Source organism: Thalia democratica, chromosome 2 (assembly GCF_965202585.1).
Source record: "Thalia democratica chromosome 2, ktThaDemo2.hap1.1, whole genome shotgun sequence".
Taxonomy (NCBI): Eukaryota; Metazoa; Chordata; class Thaliacea; order Salpida; family Salpidae; genus Thalia; species Thalia democratica.
In genome coordinates, this window is record NC_139166.1 from 78,074,458 (window position 1) to 78,101,766 (window position 27,309).

Below are 27,309 nucleotides of genomic sequence, written 5' to 3' on the forward strand. Positions count from 1 at the left end.
CATATTGTTTTTAAAACTTTTTGTAAACGTTTGTACGTCTACGTTTTAATAAACTCAAAGCATTGAGTGCAAAAAATTATTTAAAGCAATACCATAAGCACTTTTAGAAAGTTCACTTGAAATATTTAAGAACACTAAACTAAACTATCCTTTACAGTTATTTATAACTTGTGTGATATTTATAATTTAAACTTTAACAGTTCAATAGCTGAAAAAATATAATAAATAAAACAGATGAGAAAAACAGTTTAGCTTTTTATTGTAGCAAACTTTTGTAAAACAAAGGTTTTCAGACAACTTTTAAAAAATAAAAACATCGTTTAACTGTATTCCCAATATTGAAGTATTTTTTATTAATTTTACATTAAAAGGTTTAGTTGTGGCTATTCTTATAGCATAATCAAACAACAAAAAAATATAAACTCAACTATTATAAAAATAAATTTGACAAACTATTACCTTATAGATTTTTATGTTTAAAAATGTCACATAAACTAATGTAAAACTCATACCCTTTTAAAAGAGCTTATAAATTTGTCTAGGATCAGTATATTATATAATAATGTGTTATTTATAGTCGGAACCAATATTTTCCTATAAAAATATTTTAGTACGTTAAATATCAAACACAAAAATTCATTGCTCTAATTGAATTTCAAGTTAACTAAAATAAAAAATTTCAATCTGATATGTATAACTAGTACAACTAAAGAAAATAAACTTTTGCCTAATCTTGTTATTAAATAATAAAAATTATAATTAAATGGCAATCAATGGATTAAAACTTTTGTAAAAAAAAAACAATAAACTTTAGAAAACAATTAAAAATTCAACTAAAACAAATAAACAGTTCATTTTTGTTTTATTAAACACTTAATCTAGAGTTTTTAAAGTTTTTTTTTGTCAAGAGTTTTCTACAAAAAATTGTACCTTATGCATTACAATGCTTTCAGTTATAATTAAATTGAAGAAGTTAAGGTGTATATAACATATGCAATAGAACTATAAGATATCTTGAAATATTTACTTGTAAAACTTTAACTAATTACACAACACTATTATTGTACAACAATCGAAACTATAGTAAGCTCAAAAACATCTAGTTTAATTAAATTTAAAGCAGTCTTAAAAAATACTATCATATATAAACTTGAATTAAAAATGTATTACATTTGTACTCAAAATTTATTATTTAAAAACTTAAATTTTTAGATGTATAAACACTTTTTTTATAATTTTTTTAAGTACTGAAATAAAAATTACATGTATAAAATATATTAAAATAACTTAATAAGTCTTGTACAAAAACATTAGTTTTAATACAAAAAAGTTTTCACTCTAGTATGATTTCAAATAAATGTTATCTCGTAAAAAAGTATAAAATTTGTTAACAAAAAAAAAATAAACTCTAGAAAACATCAAAATTTTTCCACTTAAAACTGATGCAACTCTACCATTGTCAACAAAAACAGTGAACTTTTTACATTTAACAAATTTGAACTCATCTTATATTGACTGCTCGAGTAATTTCATTTCTTAGTACATTTGTTCATTTTACAAACTCGTGCTCAGTTTGAAATCCCACTCGTCCAGTTTCAGCTCCGAAAGCTGCTTCACGTTCAAATCAGCATCACTGCCACCGTTCAGCTGCTCGAGCTCTTTTATGGGCAACAGCGGCTGCAGCTCCTTGGTCAGGTCAACGCCCTGGCACTGGTCGAAGAACTTGTGCTGGAGAAGCTTGTTCACCGGTGGTCTGTTGGTGGGGTAGCGGTTCAAACAGTTTCCAACAAAGTCGTGAAAGCTGTTACCAAAAGACCTTTGCTGGCGGATCACTTGGTACTCCAGCATTGGGTCATTGTTCAGTTCTTCTTCAGTGAAGTTGTGGAAAGGAACTGTCTTCTGGTCCAGCAGGCACGGCTTTGTGCCCTGCAGCTTGTCCAGCAGCATCTGGGTGCTGGGCATGTCCGTGAAGGGAGCAAACCCGTTGGCCAGCTCGCAAGCCGTGATGCCCAGACTGTAGACATCTGCCTTGCTCTGGTACCCGCCCATGTTCTGCTGCAGGCATTCAGGACTGAGCCACGGCAGGTAGAACGAATCGTGGTTCATGAACTTGTGCAGCATTTTGGTTGTGCCTGTTGAGCTGATGAAGGTCACACAGTTCCTGTTGCCCCCGAGCTTGACAACGTTATTGTCAGACACAAATATGTGGCCGCCCTTGACGCCCCTGTGGATTATGCCGCAGCTGTGTAGGTACTTGAGAGCTTTCAGCACGCTCTTCAAAATTAAAGCTGTGGGCCTTTCTGGGATCCCAGACAAGAAGTGGGAGTTGATTATGTCCGTGCAGGATCCAAACCTCATAAGGTCTCCGATGACTAATAACTTTGAGCCGATGGTGAAGCAGTCGTTGTGGGTGAAGATGTTCTTGTGGCACAGGTTGCGGTTCGTTTTGAGCTCATTGGTGATTATCTCCAGCTTTTCAGATGAAGTGCTGTCCAGGTCCGTGAGCTTCAACACACACAAGCTGTCCGTTTTGGAGTTCTTCGACAGGAATATGTCCGTTGGGCTGAAGGACGACTTGCCGATGAGATGCTGCAAGTTGAATGAGCCCAGTTGTTCCATTTTGTTAAGTAAAGTAAACCTGAAATAAAAATAATTAATGTAACAATAAAAAGTACAATAGCAATACGATTTTACATTGACAAAAACTTATATTGTTTTGATAGTTGGTCTAAGTATGTAAGGCATAAGTAACTTTCTATACGTCTAATTTATTTTAAACAACTTTAAAATGTTAATCAATTGCTTTAATTTTTTTTTAAACTCAAATAAAATTTGATATATAGGAATGCAAGTTCGGAAAGGTCAAGGTCCCTTATGCTTAAATCATGTTGAAAGGCCTAAAAGACCTTATTTTCAAAACTTTGAAGCTGATGTTTTCAATTTTTTTCAGTCAAATCTTAAGCTAATTAAAAAAATTGCAGGGTATAAATTTTCAAAACTTTTGTTTCTTTTATAAAAAAAAATAAACAAAAATTTATTAAGATTTTGGTCTTTAAATGTAAGTTTTTTTTCTTTTTTATTTAGTTTAGAACTTAATTTTATATGATACAATAAGACTTTTTGAAATTCAGAGGTTATCTATTTTAAAACTGTAGGATAACACAAGCCATGAATAAAATGTTAGTTTTTGGTACTTTTAGATGGCTCCTCCAAAAGACACCTACTAATCTCTATCTTTGCGCCCTTGTATCTCAAAAAATAATTTTAAACTTTAAAGAGTAAACAGCAATTGAAGAACTTTAAAAAGAGATAAACATATATAAATGTGCCCCTTGTGCTTTAGGTTCCAAGTTAAGGCCATAGGGGGGTACAACATTTTTTTTAGAAAAATTAACTTTTGCTTTTATATGAAAGCTTTAAGTACAAACTACAAGCCGGTTTTTACAGAATTAAAAAATATTATTTAACTTTTGAGATATTTTATTTTTTGTAAAAAGTTTCCAATACAAATGTATGGACCACAAATTTTTTGGGGTCAATTTTCTTGGAAATTTTAAAATTCATTAAAAATCTATCTCCTCCTTCATTTTTCAAGCAATCTTCTTCAAATTTTCAGGAAACGTTCTTTATAATAAAAGGAAAAAACGTTACTTTAGAATTTAGGTAATATTTAAAAATAAAAATTTTATCACAAAAATTGAAAAAAAAAAAAGTGTTTTTTTTTCATAAAAAATATATATTTACAAAAACTTTTTTTAATTCCAAAGTAAAGTTTTTTTATTATTGTATAAAGATTAGACTGTGAAAGTTTGAAGAAGATTGCTTGAAAAATGTAGGAGAAAGATTTTAAATGAAATAGTCTTTTTTTGCTGTTTTAGTTTTCCCTTCCCATAGGGAACATATTATGCAGCCCGACTTTGACTGGTCATATCTCAAAAAATAATTTGCATTTTTTAAAACGATAAAAAGCATTTTGGAGCTTAGAAAAAACTCTATAAAATCAGATCAACTTGTAAAAAACATGGTTTACCCTCCCCCCTATGGCCTTAATCTCTACTTATTTTTTTCTAAATTTTAATCAAGCCTCACTTAAACTCTAAAATGCTTTATTGATAATTTTTAGTTAAACTTTGGACGATAACTAATGCTCAAACTATTTTTTGTTTAATTTTTAGTATTTTAACTTTTTCAATAATTTATCTAAGTAGAATTTTTAATCAGGAAGACCACTGCTTTTTAATAAAATTCTTCCAGGTTTCAAAACAATTTTTCAAGCTATCTTGTCACTTTTTTGCAGAAAACTAAATGTAAGGTAAAAAAACATTTAATGTTACTAGTTTACTGGAAAATACTAAAACACTGCTAAGTATATATACTTATAGTAAATATAAAATACTTGTGTTAAAGTATATAAAAGTCTTAGTATATGTCATTTAAGTATGAAATTTTTTTTTTGTTATACAATTCAAAATTATTATTTTAGAGATGATTTTTTTTTAAGTTTCCATGTTTTCTAGTATTTTTAAGTTTCCAGGTCATCCTTTTTAATACTAAAAAGTTTTCATTAAAGCTACACGCGTTGATAAAAAATAGAATATTTTTAAAATTTTAAACTAAACTTAAGTTTAGTTTCTTTATTAACTTCTAAGAAATTAAAGCACAATCTATAAAAAGATACAACAAAAAACTATAACTTTAGGTACAATTTCAACTAAAGTTGATTAAAATATCTTTAACAATTAACTATAGAGAGCTACTTATATTTTAAATCTAAATCTAAAAAGTACTATCAACAAAAACCATTTTATAAACTAATTATAACATAAAAAATGTGTTCACTCATGCATATTATTCCTAGGATATTTATTATTCCGAGTAAACTAGGATATTTGGGCAGTTCTGTAAGCTATAAATGTCCTAATTAAAAGAGGGAAAAATCTAAAGTTAGTTGACTTTTTATTGCAAAAGTTGTCAAAAATAAAGCTTGTTACATAATAACTATAATTAAATGTTACAAAAAAAATTTTAATCTAAAAATTATAATCCACTAAGCTTTTAAAATACTTAAGTTTAAATAAAATTCAATAAATGTATATACTTGAATCAAAACATTTCTTAAAAAAAAATAAAGTATATATTTCTCAACACTTAAAGATGAGTTTATTATCTTAAAAGATGCTTTAAGCAAAAATATTCTAATATGGTACGTTAAAGTATTTAACTAAAAAAATGTTTATAGTAGTATGTAGTCGAATATATTTTTTAGTGACCTTAGCCTAGAAAGATACAAAATGTGCTAATATTTCCACTCACTCTGACCTTTAATTTTACTTAACACATTAGTTCTATTGTGCGACAACTATCACACAGTGAGTATTTGAATAACAATATGAAATTAGAATAATTACACAAGCCTAAGACTCAAATAGTGTATACAAATAGAATACTAATATTATTACATGTATTAAGATAATTTCAATAAATATTTTACTTTTAAACATGATGTTTCATTGAATTTTTGTATATGTACTGACCATTAGGTTTAAACCTTGTGAATTTCAACTCAGAATTTTAAAACTTTTGTTAGGACAATTATTCCATCAGGTCATACTTTAAAAAATTTGAACCAAAATTCACACTAATTATATATATTGAGCTATAACTACACTTGATCAATAGTAATTCATAATACTTGATATAAAATATTGGCAAGTTTTTAAGGGCATAGCAGGTATGGTACTTTTTTGTCATATTAATTCAACTTATTTTAAAGATCTTTAACTAAGTAACCAGTTACTTTTTTACTGTTTTGTAACCTTCATATCACTTTTTGAGATATAAGGGTGCAAAATCAGAAAGCTTAGTAGGTTCTTTATGGAAGGAACAAAGTAAAAAGGAAAAAGTATGACTTTTCACTAAAAATATATCTTCTCCTACAGTTTTTAAGCAATATTTCAGAAACTTTTCTGTTTAGACTTAATTAAATAATAAGCATTGTTATTGTAGGATTTATTTTCGTTTTATTTAAAAAAAAATTGAATTGTTAATTTTTTTATTTTGGTCATAAAATTCTCAAAATTCACTTTTTTTTTAATTCATACAGTATGACTTTTTCTATTTATGCTAATAAGATTTCCTAAAAATTTGAGGTTAATTAACTAAAAAGTGAAGAAGAACAAAGAATTTAAGTGAAATATATCAAAAGTTAATATATGCTGTGAAAAGTTTATTTTAGTAAACAATTATAGCTTTTAAATAAGGTCTAATTTAATTTATTTTAAAAGAAATTGGACTTCTTATGCCCTCAATGAGTTTTGTAAACCTTAATTCCAAAATTCTGAGCCTACTGACAATTCTCATTTTCTAGTTGGTCAGAATAAATTTTCTCACTTTTGGCAACTACTGTTGTAACTTCTAGAACATTGATTTACTTAACTTTTGTCTTCATTAAATCAAAAAGTTCTACTAGTCAAATTAACTGCAACTCATATTAAAAAAAATATTTTTATTTAGTATCTATTGAACATCTATGGTTTCTATCTTGAAACGTTTGACTCAAAAAATTCAAGGCTATCAGGGCCGTTTTAGGACCTCCAACACCATCAGGCAACACATTTCTAATTTTATATTTTGAAACATTATGAATTCAAAGCACAATATTAAAAGATATTTGCTGTTTCAAAAGGGTAGATTAAAGAAGAATTATGTTACTTATAAATCAAATCTTGTCATAATTATGATTTAAATTCCTAGTAAACTCCTATAAGTCTTAGTTGTAATTATTTAAAAGTGAGTGTCATTTTTCATTTTACTATTGTTATGCTTTTTGCTAATGTTTACAAACTTCTCTTTGTACCACCTAACAGTAAGTTTTCGTATAAAGCAAAATTTATAAGTCTAGAATTATTAAAAATATAAATCAAAATTGATGTTATAAAAATACTAACCTACAGAACATTAAAAAATATTTAAAACTGTTTTAATTATTTGAATTTTATATATATTTTTTAAATTTAAGCTTTTTTAATAAAAGTCCTATTCCCGTTTAGAGTTTTTCAACTTGGTTATTCTTTTTACAGTACATTGCTTGTTTTATTTAATCCATTTGTGCTTTTAAATTTTAAAATTAAAACCTTTAATTTAAGAGTTCTTAGATACTTGTATTTGCACAAATCAAAAAAAAAACAAAGCAAGCTAATTTACTAATCACAACCTAATAAGTGTAAATGTATGGAACATCACATTATATTATAAGTATTTAACAATAAAAAACAATATTAAAAAAAAAAGACTTTTACTTTAAATCTTATATTAAAATTAGTAATTATTTATTATTTTGTTTTTCAAAACAATATAATTTATCATTTTTGATAAGTTTTGTTTTTTAACTTAATAGAATTACTTTTATTTAAATGCAAATAAAATGAAAAGTAAGTAACTCAAAAAAAAAGACAACAAATTACCTAATAATTTACATGAATTAAGTAATAACAAAAATTAAATACAATTATGTATAATTGACAATTAGCATTACAAGATTTTGAAATATTACTCGATCTGAGCGTAGAACTTTAAATTAAAAACATAGAAGCGGTTTTAAGTATCAAGTATTTTAATTCTTTGTTTTTGAATAACTTGCCCTAAAATCTTTAATATAAAGTACGTGCTAGAACAGAGGTCGACAAACTGCGGCCCGCAAATGGTAAATCTGTGGCTGCGAACACGTTCAAATTTTAAATTGAATGCGGCCCGCAGTGTAAAAATAAATTTTAAGTTTTTTTTTTTGTAATTTGGTTTAATTTTATTAATTATTTCGTTTTCAGTCCCTGTATAGCATTTTAAAATGGCTAAAAGACTTTAAAGTTTCGGATTAAGTGTTAAAAGAAAAATTAACATTTAATCAGTGTATATTTCTTTGTTTCATAATAACATTTTTACTACAATCATAACTTATCTGAAAAAAGAGTGTTAAAATACGTAAGTTGATTAGTATGTTTTTTAATACCTTTTTAATAAATAAACTAAATGCAAATGTTATCCGTGGTGTGCATAAGTAATGCACAGCAGTTAGTTAAAATTTATTTCTTCACAGCTTAGGTATTTATTTTAAAATTTTATCTATACCTAAGCTTATCTTCTAAATGTTTTATCACTATTTGTTATACTTTTGTGTACATATAAACAGTAAAATTAACACAATAGTAAAAAATGAGGTTTATGCTATTTTCGTTTTGACTCACTTTAATTTTTTAGAAGGTTTATGTACACTTTAAAATAATTTCTATCCATACAAATGTACTCAGATGCTCATATTTTGAACCACTTTTTTTTAATACTTATATTAAATGTGGTTTTTGCATAGTTTGCTATTATTATTGTTACCACATATAATACTTAAGTGTGTAGACACATTTAAAATAACACGTATGACATAAACTAAAATATTTATAGTCTACTAAGACTAGATTCTAGTCTAAATGGCTTGAAATGTTTTTTATACTGTTTACCTACACTGACTATTAAAATAAGCAAGACACTATTTAAAAATAATACTTAACAAATCAATATAAAATAAAATTCTTAGAATAATAGTTGATAGCTGAATTTATTAATACTTACTTATGTTAAAGTAAACTAATAATCAAATAATTTAGAACACAATTACCTTCTTCAAAAAAATATTTGTTAGCTACTTAGAAAATCCTCTATCATTCAAAATAATTTTGCTAAATCTTTAAAATTAGCCTAGAAACACGCCCCTGACATAAATATTTATGTGTGTAAAAACGACAATTCAAACATTAATGAGCTTGAACTATTTTGAAATATTTGTTTTAATTTTTGTAGTTTTTCAAAGTTATTTATTGATTTATTCATAACCTTATTAATTAGTTCAAGGTGTTCAAAACTCGTTTTCTTAATTGCCCTCTTGGAAGAAATAAGTTCATGATTTTTGTATCGAGTATAAATACTTAGTATATTGTCTAAACTAAACTTGATTAATTAAACGTTTTCCAAACTGTATGAAAAATAATTTAATATTTATTTTTTAACGCGAAGTATACTTTCTACAATTTTCTAGGAAGCTAGCCACAAAATCGTTAAAGCACGACATTTTTACTCTTTAACTTTATTCAGTATTCAGAACTCTTTGTTTATTAAATACTAACAAACTTGATGCAAAATTATAAGCAAGTAAAACAATACTTGTTATACATTCTCAAAAAATTACTTGACTTTTATTTGGTAAAACAAAGAACAAAATACTGTATCATATTTCTAATTAGTAATGCCTAATATTAATATCATTATCAACCCTGGTAATGAAATTTCCTTTTTTTTTGACCATTTTAGTACTCAATAGGCCACGTAAGCATAACAACTTTTTGATTTATACAGTGGCTTCTTGAAAAACTTTGTTAAATTAAGTTGGTATTTTATAGATGTAAAAGGTGCTTAAATTTTAGATGAAATAATGAAAATTCATTAATATTAAAAAAAAAGGTTTTAAAAACATAGTAAATTGTTTCAATTTAAAAATTTTTATAGTTAGTCCTAATTAAATGCTTTAAACTAATATAAGTTTTTAAATAATATGTTATTACAATTTTTATTTACTCTTTTATATATTATTTATTCAAAATTCAAATATAGTATGTCAAGAATAAAAAGTTTTAACAAAAAGTTTCCACAGGTTATGGCTAGTTTAAATTTCTTTAAAGTCCTGTTTAACTTGGCTTTTTTAACTCTTGCTCATAAATGAATAAACTTGGTAAATTTTCTTTAATTTAAGATAACTTTGTAAACTTTTGAACTATTTTTCAATTACTATACTTATTCAAGTTGTTATGTCCTCTGTATGCTAATGGTTTAAAAAGTAATTTAGATTTCATTAACTTTATACTTTTTAATTTTTAGTTAACCTTTTTCTTTAAATTGAATAATAATTCAGACTAGTTTAATGTAGATTAGAACCTGTTTGGTCTCTCTCGTACATGTATTGTTTAGAGAAAAAAACAGTTTTTACACGTTAAAGAAAATAAAGTCCTTGGTAAATAGAACTAAGTTTACAAGAAGTTTCTGTAAAACACACTGAAGCCATCTATAAACTCTCATCAGTTAGATCAAAAAATCATTCCAGCCACAGCCTGCTGCAGTAAACATTATATTTTAGAATAGACTTTTATATTGTTTTCTTGTGTTGAATGTGTTTCTTCAAATTATTAAGTATTTTAGTTTTTTAGGTTAGTTTAATGTAAATCACATAAGTTTTTGGCACATAAGCTTACATTTTTGGTTTTATAAAGGCAAACCTATAGATTATTTTCTATAAAAAAGGTTAAAGTTCTTGTAGGTTTAAGTTAAATTTACTTGAGGTTTAAAAATTTATTAGATACACCTAAAAACTTTTTCGGCTACAAAGTTGTTTATTTTTGTGGTTAAATATTTTATAAAACCAAACTCTATGATTAAAGTAAATGACTTTAACCTTAGTACAATTTATGTGTTAAAAAAAAAAGAAATTAAGATATAGTTCAAGCCATTAGTGATAAAAGTTTTTATGACTATTTTAGTAATGTTATAATAAAATTATTCAAATTCAGTTTTACTTAAATACTTATTTCATAATTTATAATAATTTTTTAATCAGTGTGCGTGCATCTATTTTAGTTTATTTAACCAAATGCAAAAACGCCATATAAAAATAAAATAAAACACTGCATAACCTTCAAGTAAATAGTGTGAATCATAAATATAAAGTAACTTAAATAAAAAGTAGAAAGTTACAGAATCTATCTTGGTAGAACACAATCCTTTGGTTTACAGTTAAATTTGTAAATTAAAAAAGTATTTGTAAATGTAGCAATTTTAAAATAAGTATGAAGGTTTATTTTCTAAAAGTATTATAAACATAAGTTTTTAAAATGCAACAGGAATCAGAGTTAAATTTAAAAGATGTTTAAAGTGTTACTAACTAGTTTTTTTAGTAACTTCTTATCCTGTAGAAATGTCTTTCAGTTTGAAAAAATTACAATTAGAAGCGACAATTTAGTATATGTATATGTATATATATATATATATTATAATTAAAGTTTTTGACTGCAGATGTTTTTCATAGATTTTGGTTTTTTCCAAGATAAAAAAGGGTCCAATATAAAAGTCTATAGCTGCCCTGATTTAACAGCTTTTTTTACTTATTTTGTAATTAAACAATGTATGGATCGATATAATAATTTGTCTTGTTTTTCGTAAAAGACAGAATGTGTTTAAATTTAATAGTTTTGTTAACTCTTTTTTTTTTGTAAAATTATAAAATAAAAATATTTGTTTCTTAATTCAATTAAAAAATTTCAACTATAATACCTTTATGATAAATAGACTAAATATGTAAATGTTAAGTTTAAAAGCAAAGAGACTTAATTTATTTTTCAAAGTTTATCTTTAAAAATTAGTATTCAATTAAATATGAATTTTTTCTCAGCATATTGTAACTAGTTTTAATGGAAAATTTTTCTTCTGAAATGTCTCAAGTAGTTTCTTCTAAATGCAAACAAAACATAAAAAATAAGAAAAATCAAAAAATGACCAGTTCTTATCAAAGAAATAAAACTTTAAAGAAGTTTGATTATTTAAAGCTTTGCCGAGATAATTCAACAAAAATTTATGGAAAAAAGTTTTTAAACGGTTTCAAAGGTTAGTCAAAATTTAATTTAAGATAATGATAATTGTTCTTACATATTTTTTTATTGTATTTTTTGCTAAAAAGCATTTTAATAGTATGCTAACTTATGTTTTATACCCACATGAAATTTGAAATTTTGATAAATTTTTGCAGCTCTTTTCAATCATAAATATCATTATCAACCATTATTCAAAATAAAAAACTATTCGTTTATTTGCTAAATAACTTCACGTTTAAGTTAGTTTTTTTGTTTTTTACATAATTATTTTTTTGTATAACTATAGTAAGGTATATATATACTTAGTTTCAATAAAGAGTGTGTTTCATTTATATGCTAAAATAAATTTTTTCTTTTTTACACTGTAACTTATAAATCACTAGTTAAAGTTACGTTAAAAACATATGTTGTAGTTGAAAGATTTTGTTATAAATTAAAAGCTTTATAAAAAAAAATGAAATTTTTAACAGGTGAAATTCATTCTGATAAAAGCTACGCAACTTACTCCTTGAAAATAAGAAAACTTCTCCTGATTAAAGAAAGGTGTCGTACTGATTCTTTGAAACTTGCAAATAAAAAAAACTTGTGTCTTTTGTTAAGCACCTCTAAAATTTTCTTCCTAAACAACTTAAAGGAATACTTAATGTCCATACTCAAACACAGCTTTGTTAGCTTCACAAGAACAGATAGGTTCAATGCGATAGACTACAAGCTGTTTAAGTTCATCGTATCACGATCAGATCTTAATGTGAGTTCTGAAGTTGAAGTTTATAATGCAGTAGTTAGCTGGATCGAGTATGATCTAAAAACTAGAAGAAAATTCATGTTTGATCTTTTGAAGATGGTTAGATTGCCATTATTGTCTTCTGAATTTATTGAGAACGTCATCAGAAAACACTCAATGTTCATTGACTGCCAAAAGTGCTGTGATTACATTGATTTTAATTTTGTGGAAAAAAGTAAACGAACTAAATTGAAATTGGAAAATTTTCAGAATGAAAACCGTTGTTGCATGCACGAAACTGTTGCTTTTATGTTTTACGACCAGAATTCATCAAATAAAATAAAAAGAAAGGAGTGGTGGTGTGAAGTTAATCATAATGGTATTAAAATTAAAACAAACGGAATACCAATGAGCGCTTTTGACTTTTACAACACAAATTATTACTTAGAAAGGGATCCACGATCTGCAAACGAATACCCTCTATACTTATGTAAAAACTTTAATGAATTCACTAAAGTAATTTCGTACATTTGTTACTATTCTTCATGCTTGTTTATGGAAAAACTTTATATACTAGGGGGCAGTTTAGTTTGCGATAGAAATATGAAAGAAATGAACACATGTTTGGTCTATGATCCAAACGAAGGTAAAGTCATTGAACTGTGTAGAATGTTAAAACGAAGGATGGGTCACTCATGCGTGGTATTCGATGGAAAGATCGTCGTCTCCGGAGGAAATGGCGGGACGAGAAACTCAGTGGAGGCGTACGACCACCACTTGGACAGATGGACACACATGCCTGACATGAGACAAAGAAGGTTTTTTCACGGTTCAGTAGCGATGGGCAACAAATTGTACGTCATAGGTGGGCGTGACACCCAGAATTGCGAAGTGTTTGACAAATTTTCCAACAAGTTTAGTAATATCAAGCAGTTTCCTTTGCCGTATTGTTTCCAACCGTACAATGAGGTTGAAGTGTTCCGATGCAAAAACAAAATTGTCGTTAAACTCGGCGGAATTAAAGCTGCAAAAGAAGACAACGTCTACATTTACAACACGACTGGAGATGAATGGGCACTAATTCCTTGTTTGTTTAGAAAAAATTTATAGATGATTATTTTGACTTTATTCAAAGTAACTAAACGCTTCTTTAATTATTAAAAGTTGTGGTTAACTAGAATTAAAAGAATAATAAAATAAATTTGTTGTACTTCTTTTATTGAACTAACATATATTTTTGTATTGAACGACTTAACACACTTTAACGGAGTTCTTTAGAAAAGTAATTCCCCAAGAAAAGGAGAGAAGATAAGTTAATTAATGTGCATTTACTAAAAGTAAGCATAACATTATAGATCAATGATCTAATTTCAAATACAGTATGTTTTTATTATCTAAATGTTTTATACATGTTTAATACATGTTTTAATATGTGCTAAATATAAAATTTATTAATTTAGATAGTTAATCGAAATTGGAGCACTATGAAATGCTTTATAGGTATAATTTTTTTATAGATATAAGTCACAATAAAAGTTGAGTTAAAAAAAAGCAAAAACAATGACTCACATCAAGGTCTAAAAAAGAAACAAGTATAAACATTTTTTAATCAAGTTAAAGAAATTTCGGTTAATAATCACTTCACTATACTAAGTTAAAAAAATAATTAAAATTTAAATAATTTTTTACTAAATCAGTCAGAAATTGAATTGAAGTTATAAAAAATAAGACTCATATTATATTTATTACAAACATAAATCAACAAAGTAATTATGTGCCAAGTATAAATTTTCAGTAAAAAAAGTAGTAGATCTTGTTGTTTAGAATATAAAAATCACGGTTGTTCTGTGATTTTAATAGAGGCTTCCGATAAATGTTATACTTTTACTTATAAAAGTATTTTTTTAAATCGAAAATAAAAACGGTGTAGTGGAATACGTGACACGTAAGCAGATGTAAGAGTAGTAGATAGCATGGATTAAATATATGAAAATATTAAAAAAAAAAAAGTTTTATCAGTAATTATAAAAAAACATTTAAAATATATTGTTCATTAGCTCCGAGTGTTTGTATATTTATATTAGTATATACAAAGTAATTATTATTGTGTTTATGTTTAATGTTTAAAATAAATATACTACATGACATTAAACGTGACATAAACTGTACCCTGGTGTGAGGCTCGATAACTAAAAGGTTTTTACGTCCACTAGGTCCTTAGGCTAAATTTTTTAACGGTATTTTAACGTTCAATAAATAGTAGATAAGAGAACAAGTTAAATATGGAATGTTTTTGAAACTAAATCAATTAAGTACTTTCTGCAGAGAAGTGTATTAACCAAGTTCAAAACAAGTTTTATAATTTTGCCTGTTTCTAAATATTAAAGCTAAAAACTACGAGTCTGTATTCTTATATAAGTATCGAGCTAACTTTACTTGACCAAGTTGATGTTTAAGTCTTTTGTTTTATATGAATAAACTTATTGATAAAAACAAAACAACAATGAGTAACAAAAAAATGTATAATAAAATAAAAGTTAACCATCAGGACTAAGCAAAGCTTTAACTCTGGATTATTTGAGTAAAATTTTATTTGAAAATAATACTTAATATACACTGTTAAACTTACTTTAATTTATTAAATTTGTTAAATTTTTCTATTTCAAGGAGTTCTTAAGTATTTAATTTAAAAACAAGTTTCTTAAACAATGTTTTGCTTTTTTTAAATGTTAATTTTCTCAACAATATTGACAGCTTGACAAACTTTGCAGTTTTGATTAGGCACATTTTTTCAATGTGCATAAACTCTATCAAAATCCAATATTTCTTATTTAATTTTTGATAACCTTTTAGTATAAGAGTGCGCAACATACGGCCCGCAGAGTTATAAAGACCGGCCCTAACATCTTTTAAATTTTAATGGAATCCGGCCCGTAGACGAGAATGACCAGCCCGCGAGTATAGTGACCGATCCGCCAAGGTCAATATTACAAAGTTTGTACAAAACTTTGTACCATGTTTTTACAAAACATAATGTTTAATTTACACTTTAAAAACACGTTTAATATCTTTTTTACTTTAATTTATGTGTAGTTATAAAAACACCGATTTGTCCTATTCTTTTGTTTTGTTCAAACTCATTTGGTATGTTCCTTTTTCAAATAACCCAAAGCAATATTTTCATTTAAGTCTGATATTTTACATACCTACCGTTGGAAATCTAACATGTTAATGGCATTTACAAAAAATGGACGAGTCAAAAATGACAGTCTTCTCAAATAATTAGAGAGTTGTTTATATTAATATTAAGAAAAGAGTTTTTTTATAAATCTTTATCAAGTTTTTAACAACTATTTTCAATCAGACTACTCAATTTTTTATTTTTATAAAAAATAAGGAAAGTTTTAGGACTCATTTAGGACCTATAACTGCAAGTTCGAAAATTTGTTTAAATAAAATACAAGTATAAATATTTTATTCAACTTTCCAGAAAATAATTGTCTTTCAAGTTTTGCATTCATGCTAGTGAAATTTACTCTGTAGTAAAGGTATTAAGGTTAAAGTTAAGTTCGAACAACTTTCTCGACAAGTCACTAAAAATAACGTGACCCATTTTGCAACACTTGCAAATCAGTGATATCAACTGAAAAGTACATTTTTATCTTAGTTTGACTTTATAATGAATTTGGTATGACGAACGAATTCAGTTTGATAATACCCTAAAAAATCAAAATTAAAAGTATTTTAACAGTTTATGCTAAACTTAACAAGTCAAAGTTTGTCTCGAGTATTTTTTAGTAATCAAGTTGTTGTATTTATAAATTTAGTATTAATTCTGCCCAGGGTCATAAAAAATATAGAAATATGAGTACTTAATAAACATTAACTTAAAATGTCTTACTTGAAAAATTGTTGTTAATTGATTGGTTGCAAAATAGTGATCTTTTATACCCATAAAATTAGTAACTGGGCGGATCCGAATCGGTTTCAAAGTTAGGATCCGGTCGGATAAAAGTATTTTCTAATCAGGATCCACCCAGAGCTGGATTTAAAAATGGATTAACCTGCCGAATCTATATATTGGATCCAGTAGATTAATAATTCGAAATGCTCCGGCCCGCCAAGGACTAATTGTTTTCAGATTCAGCCCGCCAATTAAAAACGTTGCCTACCCCTTTGCTAGAGTCTTAAATATTTTTTTTTCTAAAAAATGTATATTACTTCCAATTACTTAAAAAAAATGACATATATGCTCAAAATTAAAAATATATATATATTAAACTAAATTCAAATTTAATCTACTATAAAAGAACATAAAAAAAAATAGTTTTTTTTAAGTTCGCTCAAACATTAAGTTTAATATTTTGTTACTTTTTTTTTATTCTTCTTTTATTCAACAAGTTTAAACCAATATTTTTTTTGTAAGCTTGTAATTCATTACTAAGTGTTAAGTAAATAAAATGTTTACTCAACATAAAAGCTTTTATCAAAGCGTTTTTAATTTTAGTATATATTTAAATTACCAAAAGCATTAAAATTTAACTTTGAATCTGATATCGTTTATTAAATTTTTGCAGAAACGCTATTAAAAATTTTAAATACAAAACAAAAATACTTTTAAGGGTTTAAAATAAGATAAATATGCTTAAAAATTTATGAAATTTCAACTATGACTAATGTTATAAAAGAATAAGAGCAAATTAGAAATTTAGTGTGTCTGTGATGAATACAGTTTAGTTTTTTTATAATACTTTTGTAAAATCTTTCGTTAACTTTATTTAGAATTGTTGTTATGTTTTAAATTAATATGGCAAAGTATCAAAATGTACAAATCTGAGTTTATTTCTACTTAAAACACTTTTTAAACTTTTAATTAACACATAAGTTTGTCGCTAAATTTGTTTAAAAAAGCCAAAACATTGTGTTTTTTAATATATTCTCTTTTAAATAATATTAAGTTTTTTAACATATTCTATCTAAATAATATTAAGTTTACTTAATGCTGTAATTTTATAACAAATTAATCTAATTTTTGGACTAGATAGCTGATTTAACTTAACTAAGTAGTTTTTACCATTTTTCATTTAAAATAGACTTTTATGTTAAAAACTGCTAATTGAAAAATAACAATAATTAGTTTATTTATATAAGAAATTAAATTTATCACTATAATTAGAAAAAGACAAGTTTAATCTAAATCATTTTAAAAACTTAACAAGTGTATCAATATTTTAAAAATCAAGAAACTTAAAAAAAAAAACACTTTCTTTCCACAAAAATATTTTATCGAGTTAATAATATAGTTGATTATTATAATAAAGCATATGTGCTAAAATAAATTTTATGCTTACAAATTATTTTGTATAGATTAACAATTAAATTACTTACAAAGTAGGTCAAAACCTTAATATCTTTTTAAAGTCAATAATATATTGAAGGCCAAGCAATCGCTCGATAACTTTTGATGGGTAAAACAATTGGGTATACATTTTATTGTTAAATATTAAACTATTTTGCCTTTTAGTAATCTTTCAATTTTTATTTTAACTTGGAGTTATAAAGTCTGTTATGTCATTGTGTAAAAACAAAAATCAAAAAACAATTAACTTTTTATGAGTACCTCGAAGCCGAAAAAAAACCTTATTTACTAGAAAAACTGAACAAACTATTGTTTAAACAAATTCTAATTTTTTCCAAAATTTTAGCCTACTATTGCCTTGCCAACCAGAAATATTCAAGTTTTTTATTTTATTAACATACTCCAACATAAATATGGAATTGTAGATTGTTTGCAAGTCAATAAATACTAAGCCTTGTGCAAAAAAAATCTTACTACTAGTTATATCGTAATACTTTAAAGAAAAATTTAGAATTTTATAATTTTTCAAATAAAGCTGTTTTATCTTGTCATGAAGTAAATTACTAAACTTATTAAATTAACGCAACTTAAAAGTAAAAGAAACTTTGTAATTTTACTTACAACACTTAAGAATAATGTTGATTTATATTTAAAGAACACTACTTTATGTTAAAGTAATTTTTTTTCAAAGGATCTCATTAACTTACTACTAAAGTAAAGTTTTCTATTTATATTAACCTCGACTTTGCTTTTCACTATAAATGGTATTTAATGTCTTAAACGAAGCTTTATTTTGTTCTTTCATTGTAAAATTAATTAAAACTTTAATTTCTTTATTATGTTTTTTTTTAAACGCTTTTGACGACTTATGTATAGCAAAAACTAAATTTTGATAAATTTAATATTGATTTACAAGGCAACTACATACAGTTTACTAATCTACTAGAAAAAAGAATAATAAATTTGTATATGTAAAAAAAATATCAGTAAATCGTCTGTTTTCAAATAAGTAGAGAAACTAGTTTACAATTAAATCAAAAATAAATAAACCCTTATGACAAAATTTACACAATTTTTTGTTATTTAAAAGTTTTTGGCTTATAAAGTTTTAATCAATCGTTATTTTCAGCATAGTATTTTAACAAAAAGTACAAAGCTTAAATGAATATAGTCTTATTTAAATTTTGAATAAACAAAAAACTAGCTTATTATTTTACAAACTTTGAAACATTTCTAACGAACTATATAAGTTTTTTTGATATAATGCTATCAATTAACATTTATAAAATTTAGGTAACAAGTTATTTATAAAAACTTTATTTATAACTGTAGCTTTTTATTACATTTATATTTTGTGTTAATGAAATTATTTTAATTCTAAATGTTCAAACACAAGGTTTTAATATGATTTAAATAAAACGTAACTGTTTTAAAGCTTTTAAAGTAATTTGATTGCATAAACAATTTAGCATTCTAAAGTTAAACAAAAACACTAAAACGATAAACCACGAGATTTTATTTAATTTTCTTAGTAACAAAGTTTATTTTTATGATTGTTTTAAAACATATTTTAATATTTTTTTTATCCTAAAGTAATCTAAAGTTATAAGTAAAAATACAAATTTACCTAAAAACTGTCTAGATAAAAAAAACTCAAACAAAATCAAAAAACAACAATAAATCAAAATAACTTTTTGTAGCAATTCAAACTGTAAAATTCTAAAAGTCGAAGTGTATTTTTTAGAAATGCTTAACAACAGTCCATTCATAATTATGATAGGAAGTCTTCCCTGTTCGTCTAGTTCTTATTAAAAAATTCCTGAAAGTCTGCCCGATTCCGCGTCGATTTCGAAAGCATGACTGAATAAAGTATTGTATTAACATGCAAGTATTATACATTTTTCAGAGCAATATTAACAATAATTAGAACAAGCTATTTTAATCGATTAAAATATAAAGTATATTTCAGGACTTTTTAAACAATTGATGATGAAAATTGTGATTTTAAATGAAAAAAAAAACATAAAAACATTAGTTACAGGCTACTTAATGGAAATAAATGTTCATAATATTTCAAAGATCGTATTTTATATAAAGTTATAAAATGTTTTAAAATCGTTCAAAACTTAAAAAATCGTGTCATATAAACTTAAAACTAAACTTTCACACTTTACAGCTTACTTTTATTGAACTTAGTTTCTTATTTCAAAACCATAAAAAGTTTTAAAAAACAACTAAAATAACATATATACGGCAATGGTAAACATAATTTTGAACGTTCAAGTGTTCTTTAACTTATTTCTTTTTACCAAAAGTTTGTCTTATAAAACCATCTTTAAGTAAACAATTTATGTTTGATTTACATTCACACCCTTCACTGTCAATCTTGCTTTTTTTTTACAACTTCTTCAACCTGTTCGGCTTGTGGAAACCATGTTATGAAGTTGTAATGTTTTCTCCCCAACCTCCAATTGATCATTACTGATTCTTGTTCTTTTCCTAGTTTTTAAAACTTACAATAAAAATATGTTCGTTGTAAAATGTGATTGAATTACACATTAAAAGAACATTTAAATTTGCTTGGAACAATAGAAATTAATTTAAAAAATTGTTTTTTATAATTTTCCTTTTTTTTTGAAGTAAATATGTTTATAACCTAAAACGCAAACTGTTGTTAGTTAAGTTGCTTAACTGTATAAATATTTGTTTTAAATAAATTTTTACAGCTAGCAAATAAAACCTTTTTGTTCTTTTATTTTATTTTTTTATAAATTATTACAAATACAAATAATTTGAATGATTTATGGTTCTAGAGGAAAGCCTTTGATAAACGTTCAAAAATAGTAGAATTAAAAGAGTTCAAAAATATATTTCAATAGCTGTTTGATTTTTATTAACTAAACCTTTAAAAATTACATTGTTGTTTATCTTGTATTTTTATGCATTCCCTACGTAGCTCTAATTTGCTTGTTCCCTACGCTTGTTGCTGTACCAGTTATAAAAAATGTAATAAAGAATTGAAACGCCCTTTATCACTCAACGTATTTAAAACTTTTAAACCTAGTCTACTACTTCAAAGATTGTTTTTTCATGTTTTTATTAATTTTTAACTTGGGTTTAAGATTTTTAAGGTTTTTTAAATTTAAAACGGGGTTTAGGTTCTGGTTTTGCTAAAATCATCGTCAAAACTTTGTTGCTGATATACAATGTGCTTAAACCACTGCATTGATCTTATAGAAAATGATATTTTTTGAACATAATACGATCCATAGCTCAAAATTAAATGCTATCAAACCGTGGGTGTTGTACTGGTGATTTTGCAAGGGATAGTTTTGCTGGTTGAATATACGCGGCAGTTGTAATATTTACAGATTCTATTACTTTTCACTGGTAACCGGTTCTGATCCTTTCTGCGTGGTTGAACAGCTTGCTAATGACCGAATCCACTTACTTGAGCTGTTAGAAAACATTAAATGTTAATAAAAGCATAACTTTAAAGTACAATAATGCCTAACCGTTATTGTGGTTGCCCAGCTGCTTCTTATTGTTTAGTTGCCGAACAAACTTGTGCTGGCCACACAATTGGTACTGCTGTTGACCTTGGTACTGCTTGTGATTGGCTGGTGCGCTATAGTCGTAATGCTAGCCGCCATCGCTGTGCGGGTGAATATTTGTAAACACAGAGTTTTAAAAGTACATTATGAAAAATAAACTGGTCTTTTCTTTATTTTGAATTTTTTATTTCACTTCACAGTTTAAATAAAAAGTTTATTATCTATAAAAGTAACGAATTAGTTTTGACGAAAAATAAAACCAGTTATGAATAGTTTCTTCGACAAAGTTTAGCTAAAGAACACTAAAATAGTTACTTTGATTCCAATATAAAAATACAAAGCACTTTGGCCTTATACAATGTTGCTTTTAAAACTCTGTGTCGACTTACAACGCTGGAAGCTAGATAGCAAAAAAATATACTGAACTTAAACGAACTTTTAACTAAAATACTTAAGTTAGTATAAATAAGTTTTTACATGTAACATAACTAAAACTATCAAACAAATGACAGTTGCACTGAGAAACAACGTATCAGCCTTATATAATCTACTATAAGTGTTATAAACTAGCTGGTAAGAAAACTTTCAGATATAAGAAAAAAAATATATATAGAGCAGAAGAATAAACAGAGTATCGAATATACACTTTGTGTTTAACTTACGACAGACTGTACATCTGGTGTAAAGATTTAAGAAACTTAAGTTGATAACTGTTCAGTAATTTAACAACTTGGCCAAAAAATAGTCTAGAAAGAAAATGTTTGCATTTAAGTTTGATTTTGCATCTGTACAATAAATTAGTAATAATTAAAATCAAATTGTTGTCGAAACCACGTTTTTATTTAGAGTCAAAAAATTACAAGTTATTAATTTTAAATGCGAGTGTAGCTTGATGCTATTTCAAAATGTAAACTTGTGAATAGTTACATATTCAAAGTCTTATCGACTACATTATTATAATAGTTTAAAAGTTAACAGTTAGAATAGTTTGACAAATATAAATTTTAATAATTCTTTCAAGTACCTTTTTATGAAAAAAGAAATATTTAATGTTAAATAAAATTGCTGGGTTTTTAAACTCCTAACCTTTAAAGACAAACTTTTTTACAAAAAATACGTACAACAAAACTTAAATTAGTTACAACTCTGACGAATTTTTGAACAACAAAATGAAAAAAATGTTCCCAGTTAGGAAAACAAAATTATGATAAACGATTTGTTGTAGAAAAACAATGCTGCATTGAAAAGTTAACTTAGTTAGAGTAACAATTTAAAGTAAGAAGTTATTAAAGTCTTGGAAACATTGTTAAAAAAGCCAGTTTACTTGTAGAGCAAAGTATAGACAAGTTATCATGTTTAAATTAAACGTAAATGAAGTGTAAATACTTTAGAGCAGTGGTCGGCACGGTGTACACTGGTGCACACTAGTGTACACGAAATTCATTTTGGGGTGCACGAAACTTTTAGGGTACACGAAAGTCATTTAGGGGTGCACAGAATTTTGAGATTACATTATTATATTTATTTAGTTTAAGCGACATACTTAAATATTTAAGTTAAATCTAGCCCTGGTGTTTAGTTTAGCTTTTAATTTATTGGCCATTTTACTCTCATGATCTATTTTGGTATTGAAAATCACATAACATTCTTTATATCAACATTGAGGAAGCAGTTTGCATCTGAAAGAATAGAGAGAAAACTCGAAGATCTTGTGAAATCAGTTGGCTGATGTGGAGGAAGCTTTCATCCAGCTAAGATCATGAATATATTAAAAGGTTAGTATTTTTCTTTTTACTTACAGTATTAGTAGATTACAGTATTTTGCTTAGTGAAGAAAGTTTCTTTTATAAATTATTAATACTACCTACTTTAAAAACTAAACAATAATTCCTTTAAAAATATTCACATGATAATTATAATATTTTTATACTTAAAGGAAAATTAAAGAATTTATGTTCAATAAAAATACTTAAAAAATATAAAAACAGTTAAAGTATATTAAAAAAAATTTCTAAATAGATTCATAAAAGTAGTAATGAACAAGTTTTAAGTAACAGATTTAAGTTTTGAATAACACAAGTTAAGTAAATATCATACCTTTGAATTTATTTTATTAATTAATTAATTAACCTATCCATAATTGAATAGTACATATAAAGTTTAAAAGAAAATATAGGCTAAATTGACATTGAGTTGCCACCAGACAAGTTAAAAAGCTCTGCTTTGTTTACTCGAGCGTGAAATTACTAACTTAAAACAAACCAAAGTTTATACGCTTCATTGCTGAATTACCATAGTAACTATTAGCATTTTACCAACTCTGGTTGCCACACACTGAGGATAGTTTAAATTTTATAAAAGTTTTTGAAAATCTCAAGATGGCTAGAACTTTTCTTTTTTTTTCTTAAACTCAGGCTAGCTAGGTATGCTTTTTATTAAACTACTTGTTACTTAATTTATTGACTTTAAAAGTTAAAAAATTTATTCTCTTAATTATTTTATTTACTAGCTATTTTGATCTGTTGGTTTAACAAAATATGTTGTATCTGTTGTATGATTCAAGGTTGCCACACACTCAGCCTAAATGTTTTTTTTTATTAGAAATAAAGTCTTATTAAGCATGTTATTTTTCTTGCAAAAGTTAGTCTAGTTTTGGACTTGTGTAGAATCTTTGAATGTATGTATGATTTTTATTTTTGAAATATAAAAAATTTATTTAGTCATTTATCAAAATATTAATTTAAGTATACTGCTACTTTTGAGCTTTGGTTTTCTCTTTTCTTTATTAAACTAAAAATGACCAAGGCTAGTTTTATTGTAACTATTACAGAGTCCTACACTTAGTGCAACTCAGGACAGTATAAATATTTTACAATTCTCAGGATAATTTGTTTTTTGAATCTTGTTCCAATATTTTCTATTTCATTAAATGAAATTTCTTTGTTGTAGTTTCAAATTTTTTTTTTTTAATTCCAATTTTGATGAATAACCTGAGTTGTTTTTTAAACTTTATTTATATTGAATATTTATATATGATGTTTTATAAAAATTTCAAAGTTTAAGAGTCAGGATAATTTTTTAACTCAAAGAGTAACAACAGTGCTAATACTTGATCTTAAATTTATGAATTATACTAAGCAGTAATTTAATAATTTTGTTAGAAGAGTTATAGTATGTGTTTTTAAGATGTAAATCTTTCTTTATGCCTACCAAAAATTTAAAAAAAGACTAAACAATTTTGTTTAGAATTTAAAAATAACTTATAGTTTTATATTAAAAACCAAAAATTTATTATTTGTGAAATGTTAAGCTTTTTTTTTTTCTGTTTTAGTTGTGCTTATTTGAAAATAGTTTTTTTTTAAATGTTTTAATATGATGTACAGTTCCTCAGTTGTTTTACTTAATTTGAATATTTTGAAAGAAAACTTACTGTTAATTGATATCTTTTTCAGTATTTTTATTATGTAAATGCAAAAATATAGACAGTTTAAAGGTATTATGATACTTTATCAAAACTCAGACTAGTAAGGATTTAAAAAAATACCAATTTTAGGTTAGAATGCTTTTCCTGAGCTTGAGCTTGGTTTTGATTTTTGATTAACAACCCTTTTTACCTTAAAACTATAGTTTAAAAATGTATGTTTGTTATAAATTTGATATTTCATGTTATCAAAAAGTTTGCCACACAATCAGAATAATCCTGGATGATTTAAAAATTTTGAAAATCTCAGTATGACATAAGATAACTTAGAAAATTTTGAATTTGTTTTTTAAACCCAGGCTGACTCAAGATAGTTTTTTTTATCTCAGTATAGTTTTAAGATTTCAGGCATTTTTTTCCTACATTTTGAATGAGATATAGTTAATATAGTCCCATTAAATTATTTTGTAACTTTTAGTATTTTTTGCTGAAGATATATGTTTTTCTTGCCTTTGAAAATAAAAAAATGAAAAAAACTTAGATGACTACAGTTCAGTTTAAAGTCATTCAGGACAGTCTTGATCTGTCAAATCAGTTTTAACCCAAAGGATTACAATCCTGTCAAGCTTATTCAACAGTATCTACTTTAAATGTTTGACATAATAAAAAATGTTTTTTGTTTCAAAGAGAAGCAACTCTGGTCTTAATATAATTAAATTCTTTACTTAGCGAATTATTGATTGTCTTTTTGAGTTTTTTCTTGCATTTTACAACTTTTACTTACTATAACTCTGACTTTAAATATAACTCTTATTAAACTAAGCTAAAAAAAATATAACACAAAAATAATTTTAAATATTTACAGTAAGGTATCAAATTTACTGTATAATACTTATCTTAAACCAAATGTTTTACTTGAGATGATTATTTATATTTTTTATAGATATAAAAAGTTTTGTAAGTTAAATCAGCACAATTTTTTTAAAGCTATAAAGTTTTTTTTTAATAATGATTAAACTAGATTAGAAGTCAGTAATGACATTAGTTTTTTGATAAAATTTTCACACACTCAAACTACTTTGGATAACTCTTATGCTATTTTAAAGGTTGGAAAACTTTGGCAAAGTAACTTTTTAAAAGATACTTATGCTGAGACATTATACCTCAATTGAAGAACTTACTTGACAAGTTAAACCACAACCCAGTAGCAGTTCCAATAAACAGCTCATTATGGTAAGATAGTTTTAGAATAATAGGTCTCTTGGTATTTTAGTCTCTTATATTACACTAAAAAAAATTAAAAGTCAATTCTACTAATATTGATTAAAGTGTAAAATTTTACAAAAATGATTTATTCATTTTTATAGGTGCTTAATAACTCTTGAGAAAAATCTAATTATTAATATGTAAATTTAATTAATTTTCATTAATTTACTTGTTTTTTTTTGAAATCATAAACATTTTATTTAGTTTAAAAAATTACTTGTTTTTATTAGTAACAGCTTTGTTTTGCTTTTTTTTTGAACATTGTAATTTTATTTTCTTTATGTTATAGCTCATTTTTATTCTTACTTATTTTAATAAGTTGAATAGTAGAGTCCAAATTCTTAAACATACTTTTTAAAATTTAAATATTTATAATTTTTTTTTTTAAGACATGTAAAAGATTAAATTATTGATAAATTTTAAACTTAAAAACATTTCATGTTAAAACTTTACCTTTTAACGTAAAGTTCAATATAGATTTTATGTGTGTATGATGTTAGATACTATTATATAATTTTTTTTTTATTGATATTTTTGTTCACAAAAAATAGTTGATGTTTTAAATTTTAATAGTCTCATTTTAAAAAGTTTTTGTTTTAGAGTTTGATTTTAACTGTTAAGTTTTTTTATAATTTTTTAGCTCATTATAAATTTGATTAAAGTTGGGTATGCAACTCGATGACCGAGAGGTCTTTTTGTGTATCCAGGTCCTTCATCCAAAAATAATTTTTGAGCAATTTTTTCAATAAACCTCATTAAGACCTGAATTATTACTAAGCATTAACTTTAAAACCTTAATTTTAGGTTTGATCAGATTCGTGCAAGCAACAAGACCAACACATACAGTTCCAGATCAACAAAACGGATTTAGCTAGGATAATATTTTCATGTCTTTTTTGTCGTTACTTTTTGGTGTAATTTTTGTTTCCTTAATTTTTTCGTGGCAATACATCTGTTAAACACATATAGTAATCGATTATTAAAAAATCATTAAGTAGAGTTAACTAAATAATTAAATTTACCATGCAATAAAAAGTACCAAGACTGCTGATTGTTAATTGGGATTGTGGCAATGTATTAAATTAATCTAGTTAGTATTTTAGACCTGGGTGATACAAGTAAAATATTGTTGTAAAAACTAGATCACCGATATAAGTTTATTAAAATGGATAGGGTAAAGTGAACAATTTTAAGTTATCTTGTAAAAATTAATTGGGTGTTCCCGAATTATTAGTAAAAAAATCGATTTAAAGTATTTACATATTCTTCAACACTAGCGGCGCTAAAAAATGGAAATTGGGGTG

At 25.4% G+C, this 27,309-nt stretch overlaps 2 protein-coding genes and 1 long non-coding RNA gene across 3 annotated transcripts; 2 read left to right on the forward strand and 1 right to left on the reverse strand.

The window, feature by feature from the left end:
* Positions 1 to 516: 516 nt before the first annotated feature.
* LOC145829964 (STE20-related kinase adapter protein alpha-like) lies at positions 517 to 2,634 on the reverse strand. Its single transcript, XM_082937854.1, has one exon. It carries the CDS (start codon positions 2,617 to 2,619, stop codon positions 1,555 to 1,557), a length of 1,065 nt encoding a protein of 354 aa, XP_082793980.1. The 5' UTR covers positions 2,620 to 2,634; the 3' UTR covers positions 517 to 1,554.
* Positions 2,635 to 12,324: 9,690 nt separating this feature from the next.
* Positions 12,325 to 13,515, forward strand: LOC145828993 (kelch-like protein 7). The gene has a single exon (XM_082936737.1). The coding sequence runs from the start codon at positions 12,325 to 12,327 to the stop codon at positions 13,513 to 13,515; it is 1,191 nt and encodes a 396-aa protein (XP_082792863.1).
* Positions 13,516 to 22,957: 9,442 nt separating this feature from the next.
* LOC145830062 (uncharacterized) lies at positions 22,958 to 26,969 on the forward strand. The gene is made up of 3 exons (XR_014369608.1): positions 22,958 to 23,093; positions 25,846 to 25,972; positions 26,810 to 26,969. It is a non-coding gene; the product is annotated as an uncharacterized LOC145830062 (long non-coding RNA).
* The last annotated feature ends 340 nt before the right edge of the window (positions 26,970 to 27,309 follow it).